This window comes from Strix uralensis, chromosome 5, assembly GCF_047716275.1.
Source record: "Strix uralensis isolate ZFMK-TIS-50842 chromosome 5, bStrUra1, whole genome shotgun sequence".
NCBI lineage: Eukaryota > Metazoa > Chordata > Aves > Strigiformes > Strigidae > Strix > Strix uralensis.
In genome coordinates, this window is record NC_133976.1 from 36,550,116 (window position 1) to 36,560,294 (window position 10,179).

General features: G+C 33.9%; 1 protein-coding gene across 5 annotated transcripts in view; it reads left to right on the top strand.

The window, feature by feature from the left end:
* The window catches only part of SLC16A7 (solute carrier family 16 member 7), an 87,777-nt gene extending 78,571 nt beyond the window's left edge, over positions 1-9,206 (top strand). For 3 of the 5 annotated variants that reach the window (XM_074870444.1, XM_074870442.1, XM_074870441.1), the window contains one exon: positions 1,739-9,206. In XM_074870444.1, coding sequence (XP_074726545.1) covers positions 1,739-2,010 — 272 coding nt within the window. In that variant the 3' untranslated portion in view covers positions 2,011-9,206. The remainder of the gene's footprint in view (positions 1-1,738) is intronic. The other 2 variants (XM_074870445.1, XM_074870446.1) reach the window with 1 other exon arrangement.
* Positions 9,207-10,179: the final 973 nt, after the last annotated feature.

Sequence of the window (10,179 nt, forward strand, 5' to 3'; positions counted from 1 at the left end):
TTAGTAAGTTTTGTAATCTTATGCTTTCTGACAAGAGACTAAAGAAACAGATGCTCAAATTTTATTGAAAAGTATTGGTTAAATGTATGTGTCTATGTTGCAGTGTAAGCCCAACAATATGAAAATATAAACATAATGAATTACCAGCCTTGTGAACATACACTATACCCACATAAACAGTGCCACAAAAGTCAGCAAGATTATGTATACCTAAAACCATTTATACATATCAAAGTATTTTAAGGATTGCTGTCAGCACTTCTATGAAAATAGCATTGTTGAGTGAAATTTTAAATATGCCAAAACAATTCCACTCACTTCGGTACAATAATATTTGTACAAGTAAATGTTTAATAGTCCTTAAGATGGTCCATATTTACCTCATCTTTTAACGTACCAATTCATTTTGGTAATGGTAGAACAAAATATGTTATTCTCACACAGACTCTTCCTGTGCCACCTAGTGGGGGGACTGAGCCTGTGACCGCTGGAGTCCAGACTTTCCAGTCCGGTTCTGAAATCAACATTAATATTAACTCTAAAGATATTAAATTTAATATTTATGGAGCAATAGCATGCACAACTATTTATTTTTCAGTATATTAGCTTTTCAGGAGTTTTGAAAAGCGTGTTTGTGCTATAACTGTATGAATAATTGATTTATCTTGTTAAATAGAGACAACAAAGGGGATGAACACATGGAAAAGCTAAATTCCAGTTTTGACTAGTTAATATCCTTTAAAATATTACGCTGAAGTAATGCTAACACAGAATTTCATTTTTAATCATCAGTTTTATGAGACTGCTCATTGATAAACAGGAAGTTGTACTATTTACACTAATAGGTGAATTATACACTTGTAGTGCTATTTGAGTTTTCTAATGCTAGGTTTGTGAAATAAAGAAAAGACTAAAATAATTTGATGACTTGTAAATGTGTATCAGGTGAATAGGCTAGCATTATGGCTTCAACCCAGTAAAACCATCTAAATACATACTAAATTGAAGTGCACAGGTTATCCTGTGAATTTCAGTGATAGCATAGCAGAGCTCAGAGCTAAATACTTGGATATGTACAAATGTTGATTTGTGAGTTGGGAAAATTTAGAAAGAATGGCTTATATAAGTGGAAGAACAGTTATATGTTACTTTCCTTGTCATGACCAAATTAATCTCAGAGGTGTGGATGTAATTTTTAGGTACAGGCTTCATAGTTTAAAACTCAGCAGTTGAGCATGGTAGTTGAAGGGACAAGCCTTTCTATCTCTTTCGCCAGTCACAGGAAAGAAAAAATGAAAAGCAGGCAGTTGATGCACAGTGACAGCAGCCTAAAAAGGCACATACCTCTTCATCCTATTGTCTGTATGCCGCCTCTGTGGGTGTCAGACAGTCACTCCAAAACAATAGGAAACAAAATTAGGAGGTGAGTAAAATAAGGCAATGAAAGAATGAAAATGAAAGAACTAAAAACTGTCTGTCATTATTCGTTAAGCTTTACTTTGTTCTTCAATATTTTATCATTGTCAGTGATTCCGATGACAATTGCTACCTTGACTAATACAGGTTTCGTTAGAGTTCCACTGTATATGTTAGACAATTTGAACATGTTGAAAATGCTTTTCTGCTCCAACTTCCAAACCAAGCAATATATAGGTACTTCTCCTAGGGAGAGATCTGGATCATATCGGGGATGCTGTTCTAAAGAATCTTTTTCTCTCTTCTTGTCTTTGTATTTCAGGTTGGTTAGTGGATGTTACTGGTGAATATCAGTACATGTATTTTGTCTGTGGAGTCATTGTGATTGTGGCCAGCATCTGGTTGTTCATTGGCAATGCCATTAACTACAGGCTTTTGGCAAAAGAAAAGAAGTTAGAAGATGAGAAGCAGAAAGCACAAAAGAACGCTGACTCAAAGGAAGCAGAACCATTAACAAACAATGAGAATGAAGATGCTGCCAGCAGAGCTGATAAAGCTCTTGAAGATCCTTCAGAAAGAGAAACCAATATTTAATCTGCAATATAGCTCAGAAGGCAACATTTATGACTGCCATTAGAAACATGTCTTCAAGACACAGGCCAGGTTTTGTGGTAATAATGATCAGTCACAATATTGGATGGGAACAGAATTTTGCCTCGTGGCAAGACTCTAAGTTAAATTACTATCTAGAGTTATTTATTTCAGTGATACAAAATTGAGATTACAGAGGTAGTGACGCCATGCAAATGAGTCCATCAAACTATGACTCTGGACAATCAAGAGTAAGGCAAACCAGACTATAAAGCCTTCTAGTGACAAACAGTTTTGTTTCAAAAGTATATCTAATCCAAAAGTATTTCCTACTCTTATTTGGGAAGATACTTTGTGTTCATCTTTAGAGTATTGTTAAAGTCTGTTGAAATAATCTGCCCAAACTGTACTTGCCACTAATATTAAGAAGAATATAAACTCAAAGATTTGTTTAAACTGAGTGAAGCAAAGCACACTGAAACTTTTTTCTCTTTTGTATGCCCACTAGATCAAAAAGATACTTTATGTCTGTATAAACAATTATAATATGGATGTAAAAGTTAAGGCTAATAGATGAAAAATTGGTGGGTAACATCTCTAAAATACAATAAACAGCTGAATTACAATGTTTCCTCCTGTGATAGCTGACTATATTGTACTTCAACATATACGTTTGAACACAAAGTACATTCAGACCTCGCTAATTCAAACTAAGCTAAAATCTGCCTGTACGTAAAAGGATTTAAAACCCAGATTTACATTGCTAATATGAGTGGCAATTAGTTTGTTTGAATTATGTATTCCTGTATGGCTGAAGGATCTGGATTGGACTGTGAAGCCTTCTCCCTAAAGGGACTAGATTCAGAAACTGCTGATGGTAAATGGATAATTGCCCTTGGCTTTTGTGGTCTCAGTCAGTTTCATGGCAATGACTTCAGAGTAGATGCTTGGGTTTATTGGCAAGTCATTAGTTGTTTGATGGTCTACTGAAAGGATAGTTAAGGTCTTTGCAGACAGGTAACTTCATACCAGTTCTCACCTCCCTTTCTTACATATTTAGTGAAAAGCGACTTCTTTTTTGTATTGACATATCATTTTTGTGCTGGATATTTGGTCTTGTGTCTACAATTTCACACAGACACTCATTTCAATTAAAATGTACACAATTGTTCCTCTTCCTTTAGGCAAAAGAAAGCATAAGTCTCTGAATTTACTTTACAAAAATCAGTAAACATTGCACTTGAAATCTCAAAGTGCAAGCTCTGAAGGTATTAAGTGAAAATATTTCTGTTCTATTTGTAGGTGAGGAAAGGTACTATTCGTTTTGGAGAGATGCATATAAATGCCTCAGAAATTGTGAAAATTAAGGGTCTAATTCATAAAAAAATTATGCACTGTTTATGTAGGATACACATACACTCAATTCCGGGAAAAGAATATCATTCATTTTAGCCCTCTTTTAGATCTCAAAAAATTGGAGATATATTGGACAGAGAGCTAGCTGTGTTAAACACACTTTGAAGTGCCAACAACAAAACAAAAAATTAATAGTAAAATCTAGCATATATGGGAGTGCTTTTAAGAAAACCATTTCTTAATAGTAGTGTTTATTTCTTAATAGTAGTATTATTATTTTCAATATTATAAGGATTTTGGTAGTTCTTGCTTCTGTTTTGCTGGTTTATCGTCAATGAAGTTCCACAGTAAAGCTGAATTTTTTCATTATCTCAGCACTGTTTTGGGGGAGAAGCATCATGAATCTACTCACAGCATGGCATAGAAATGAATACCTACTTTTTACCTAATTATATGCTGGAAAGCCAAACATCTTCTACAAGTCCTGTAATTTTATAGGTGCATCAGCAACAAAATATGTGCATTTCAGAGTTTGGGGAGAAAATATGGGTTATATGCTCAGATTTGAGCAGTGAAAATGTGTAAAGGAGAATGATATAGTCCAAGTAAAATGAATGATATAGTCCCAGTTCCTCTCCCAGCCCCCAGCTTCGGAGAAGAAATAAACACATTGCAACTCCTTCCAAACTGTAGCCCTGCCAGCACCCCATGAGGTAAAAGCATTGCTCTTGTTTTGGCTATACAAACATACAGGGTGAATTCCAGGATCTGTGAAGGTCCTATGTGCCTAGACCCAGAAAGTCATGAGGAGTTTCATAGACACTAAGCTTTCATACAGTGAGGAATATCAGTTATAAATACTGGATTATGAAAGATGAACTGAAATTTTAGCTAAAGAGTAGTCATCAGGAACATCACTCTGCTCTTGACAGCAAGTGGTAGAAAGGCAGAGATTATTTGAAAAGAGATGAATATATAGGCTGAACCAAAATGACTGAGGCAAAATTCTAGGTGCTTATTATCTCTTTGCAAAAAAACAGCATGATTAAGAATACAGGATAGAAGACAAGTGTCAACTTGATAAAAGTTGCAGTTGAGTAAATAAAGGACTCAGAAAAAAGACGATAGAAAAAGGTTCTCAGGAAACATGCAGGCACTTTACCTGTTCTATGCAAGATCGCAGAATACGATGTAACATGGCATAGGAAATAAGGGACAAACAAGGTTCCTTGAGCCATAGACACACCTGACCACCAGTAACAAAAATTATGTTACTATCTCAGAGGAAATAAAAATTTGTGTAAACACAACCCTCTGCAGAGATACTACTCTTTCATCTCTGGTCAATTATGTTAAAATGTAATAGGAATGAAAGAGCTGCTTTACCACCACTCACCAGTGTGCAATTTTTAATCCCATAAAGTGGAATGATGTAGCAGGCAACTGGAGCAATATGCAGTAGGAACTGAGTCAAGTGAAACATTTTCTTACACCTCCTCCATTACTTTTCCTCTTAATACTAGCCACAAAATAAAACCCATCAGAATACTCTTGATATTACTGAGTATTAAAGAAGTTAAAATCCAGAGATCAATGAAGAAAATTGGAACCATATCTATGCAAAAACTGTCTGGAATTAAAAAAAGTGTCTTCCAAATAACAGGTCCTAAAGGGGCAATTGCCTCGTATAGGTAGTTCATATTTCTAGAAGTAGTAATAATAATAAATTGCCTTTAATCAAATCTATACTGAGCAGCAAAGTAGTAAAATTAGTATAACTTGCCTTCAAACCCCTGAATATCACTCTTTCTCGCACTGAGCTGTAATTTGTACTGCAAATCATTTCATCATTACATTTCTGCTTTCAGGGTATACCATCTCTCACAATTCCCCTGGTTTCTTTTAATTACCTCACCCCCAGTGTGGACCACTGCAGGGTCAGGACTAAGAGATGCCTGTGCCCTACAATGAAGAAATGTACTCTCAAACTTCAGGACATACCACATGCATCTGTTATGCACTATGGAGCCTGTAGTCTCTGTCAGTCAGTGCAAGCAAATCCTTAATTGGTCTTAATCTCATTTATACTTACATATACTTCATCCTTTTCATTTCTCTGCCACAATATCACTGAGCCTAATTATCATCTTGCTCTTATGTGATCAAGCAAGAATTGATTGCCAAAATGCCAAAACTGTAAAATTAGTAGGAAAGGGAATAACATCAACAATATTTTTCCAATTAAACATCAAGGTTAAATTTCTAGTAATTTCAGAGCACACATCCAGATACTTTTATCTCCTTAGGGTTTTTTGACATTGTACTCTCTAGAACCTGGAATGTTTTCTGTATTGCCCTTCCCAACTCCAGAGAAAGACTTCTTACCAATAATTCTCAGTGCTTTTTCAAGAACATATTAAAAGTTCACCCTTTCCACCTCTCCCCATTGAACTGGAGTTGCAACTGTTGCTAGTTCTGTATTTCTATTAAGTTCACAAAAGCATCTTTTTTATGTCAAATGCTGTAGCATAAGTAGTCGGGCTACAATCCTTTTATTTCAGGAGTGCGATTTGTGAACTGTTTTGACAGAGTTAGGGAAAGTCTTATTTTATCTTCAAATAGACTTTTTTTTAAAACTGATGCTGTCCTTTTGAGAGAAAGTTTGACTTCACTTACTGCTGAAGTGAATGGCAGCACTTTCACTCACATCATGATTCAAAATTCACATGAATTTTAATGTGAATCCAGTGTGCTTAAAAAACATTTGGCAGTGTGTGCATAATTGTTCCTCCTGGAAAACTTTTATTCCTCTGAATGCTCCCTACCCGCACCCCCCACCCCATTCTCCACAAAGAATTTGGACCTGGAAGGTAGTGACTTTTTTAAATGCTTTGTTGTCATTCTCCTTCCTCAAATGCCTAAGCAACATTTTTTAACTTGCTACTTTCAGGTCTGGATGGTTGTGAGTATTAGTGGGGAGGTATTATTCAGATATATAATAAGCTACAGGTACCATATACAGCCAGATTTAGGGCAGCCATCAGGATTTCACTAAAGAAAGCTAGTTACCACTTTTATAGATGAACGTGCTGTAACTGATACTGACAATTTTGCCTATATCAAAATTGAATCAAGGCAACATTTGTTAGTTTCTCTATAGATGACTATTTTTCTACTCACAGAGAGGAATATAAAGGGAATTTTTAAATTATTTTCAGAGGTGACATCAATTTTAACAAGGCTCTGGATTTTTTGGGGGGTGGGTGCTTTTCTGATATTTGTGCACATATATATATAGTAAGTGTTCGCATGTATTATCACCTTTTTGATCACAATTTGCATAAGCATTGCTATGTAATTTCAACATAATTTGCATGTTGTTATTTTGCAGTTCAAATTTTTCTTGTCATCTACCTCTCAATTGAAGTTTGGAAACTTCCACGGCCCTGGAAGAATACAGTTAACCAAAAGCATAATGATAAAAGCTGTACAGACTATTAGTCTCCCAAATATTTGAAACAACTTACAGTTCTATTTTTAAGGCAGTGCATATTTATGACCAAATTTTATATCAATCCGCATAGCTTTACTAAGTCTAAAGACTTAACCCATACCTGTGTAGCTTTTATGTCACTGAACAGGTATAAAAACTCAATGTATCATTTAAATAACCAAAGTCTACTTACTGCCCTTTCTGTGAGATGCTGGCCCTCTTTGGCCCTCTTTTTTTTTTTTTTTTTTTCATTTTCTTTACATTTCTGAGTTAGTGGAATTAAATGAAAGCATTTCATAGTTAATACATCCAAACAGTTTTAAATAATATTTTGTGTTTTGCATCCCTGAAAAAAATGTTTCTTTGGTTTATAAATGATACAGAATTTTAGCTTGCTTTGCCTTTTGTGGGGCAGTTGAGGGAGATGGTCACAAAAGGTTGGATTGGGGCCAAGGAATAATGATTGTTCTTGATATGTTCTTTACAAAACCAGAGATGATTGTTTCTTCAAAGATATTCTTTTTAGACTGCAAACCATTCTTGCCTTCTGGGACCCAGTATAAAATCCACTGAAGCCAACATAAAAACCCCTATCAAAGGCAAAGAGCTTTATCAGACATCGGAGGTGATATGGCTTCAGTGGAGGCTTCAGCCTTATTTTCTCCATATCAAATCTCAGGAGTATCAGATATAACACAGCAAATGCAGGATTTGTTGCAAGTGGCATATTATTCCTAATGAATCAGTCCCTAAATTAACGCACAATATGTATTATTTTAATAGTCTATGTAAATAAAACAAAAACAAAACCAAAACACCATAAACTCTGAGTGTAGATTATAAATTATAGAGGATCTATTGTAAGAAATATCCAAACAAATCTGTTTAACCCCAAAGGAAATCATCTATTTCCTTTCAAGCCTTCCTTCAGCAGTTTATTATCTTCATTTTTCTTATTTCCAGAGAAAATAGTTTATGTCTTTTGGGAATGTATATATAGACATATATATAAGGCAATATATATGTGTATGTGTGTATATATGTATTCCCCTATATATAAAACTCTAATTTATATATTATATATATTTATGTATATATAAAATATATATAGGGTTTTAGAGTAAATTGCATACTGTGTCTGATAAACAAAACATATTTGTAAGTAAATAAAATACTTCAGCAAATGACAGATAAATTTAGAGGTTTTCTGTAAGAGTATATTTTATTATTTTTCAGTTTCTGCTGGTTTTATTTATAGTAGAAATCCATCCAGAAAACTGCAATATTACATAACACTAGTATTTTAACCATGACTCAGTTCAAAGTATCCTAGGATCACTGAGAATTTTCATTGTTGTTAGACTTTAAAACCTACATTGTTGGTGGAGGGGTTGAATGGGTGTTTTTTGTTGTGGAAATATTAACTAGATCTCTGAACAGACTGCAACACATAGACTGAGTTTTCATCTATTGTAGGATGTACGACATATCATACTAAGTATTGATGGACATGATATTCTTGTAAAAAGTATGGAAAATGAGAATACTCAAGGCCCTGCAAACAATATTCCCATTAAATTATTATGGGAAACTCTACAGAACACTAGGCTCTAAAAACACTGATAATTTTTCATACCTTTTCCAGGTTTCGGGTTTTTTATTTTGTCTGTAAGTAGTCAAGTCCGTAAGAAGTGTACATTCGTCTCTGACTCTTTAAAAGTTCTAACTTAAAGTTATTGAGAGATTTTTTCAGAGTGGTACATAAAACACTTACATAAATACCCTTCCTGAAGTGTGACATAGGTGCATTTTCCACTTATAGCCTACTTGGAAAGTTCACTGTACCTGCAGTCTACCAACAGAACTTGGTATTGCTATGCAATAATTAAACATGCAGTAGCCATTGTTCTTGACTAACAAATTTTTGCTTCCTTTTTGTATTTTGCAATACTGTACAGTTTTTACTTGAATATATTGGCTAGATATTTTTTTTTTTTTTTGACAATCATTCATTAGCTAGAGGTGCTATTTATGTTCCAAAGAGATCTGGGTAAATGATAACATTCTCTTTCTACATGCCAAATCCTTTTTTTGACCTGACAAAATTAATTGTTCATAATGTATATTAACCTTGTAAAATGCTTACGCACAGCATTACATTGTATTTAAGTGCATTTTTGCTCATTAACTTCTATTCCAGGCTTGTACTAGTGTCTAATACGTCAAGTTTGTCCATATATATTTATGGAAAATTACAATGAAAAATGTGTATGATAAACAATTGGGAAAAAAAAAAAAAAAAGAAAAAAGAAAATAAAATTTCCAAGTAAAGTTTCTGAAAGGATGTAAATGCTGTTTTGTTAGTCTCTTTAATAGTAAATTATGTACACTTTTAATCTATGTATTTATTCATATGTGTATTAATTGATTCACTATTTAAATGTGGCTAAGATCTCAAAATCACTTCTTCTTGCATACAGAAACAGAACTGGAAGATTCCTTGTGTAGGAAAGATACTAGCAGCAGGAGAACATGCTACCAGCCCCTTGCTGTTCCTAATTCCACCATAATTATGATGTAATCTCATATGCCATATGCCATACGTCATACTCAAATGCCATCTGGACACCCAGGATTTTTCCCCATTACTCTGTTTGAAATGTTTTTCTACATTCCATGTACATGCAATATCATTTTTTTACCACTAATACTCATTTTCACAGAGAATAGGAATTTATCCATATGGCTTGAAACAGTGGATGTAGATAACTCTATTTTGTCTTCTTCTAAGAGTTCCCAGATCTTATATATTTGTCAGTTGACTTAAGGTTATGATTGCTTTTTCAATACGCCACACCCCAGTTAAACTGGTGTTTATTTATTGAATGTAATTGGATATTTAAAATTAGAGATATTAAAGAGATATTAGGGATATTATTAATATCAGAGATACTAACATCCTTTGCATGCTATCTACACAGCTTTTACATAGAAGCACAATAAGCTGCTAGGAAACAAAGGTGTAAAACATGAACTATTGAATAAGAAAGAAATAACATTTTCTGTGAAAGCAAATGGTCTTTATTTTTATATTTCTAATAACTGTAAAATCTATTTTCAAAAAATGTTACCTATAATCTCCTTGATATGGAAATGTTGATTCAGCTACCAGAGTATATTTAGATTTTGTTTAGATTCTAACCCCTTCTAATATTTACATATTTGAGAATTTGTAATATTCATAAATAATCCATTTTCAGGCATTGGCCAAGCAAAAAAATAAAAAATTATAAATACATAGTGGTAAAATTGTCCCTTTGGCA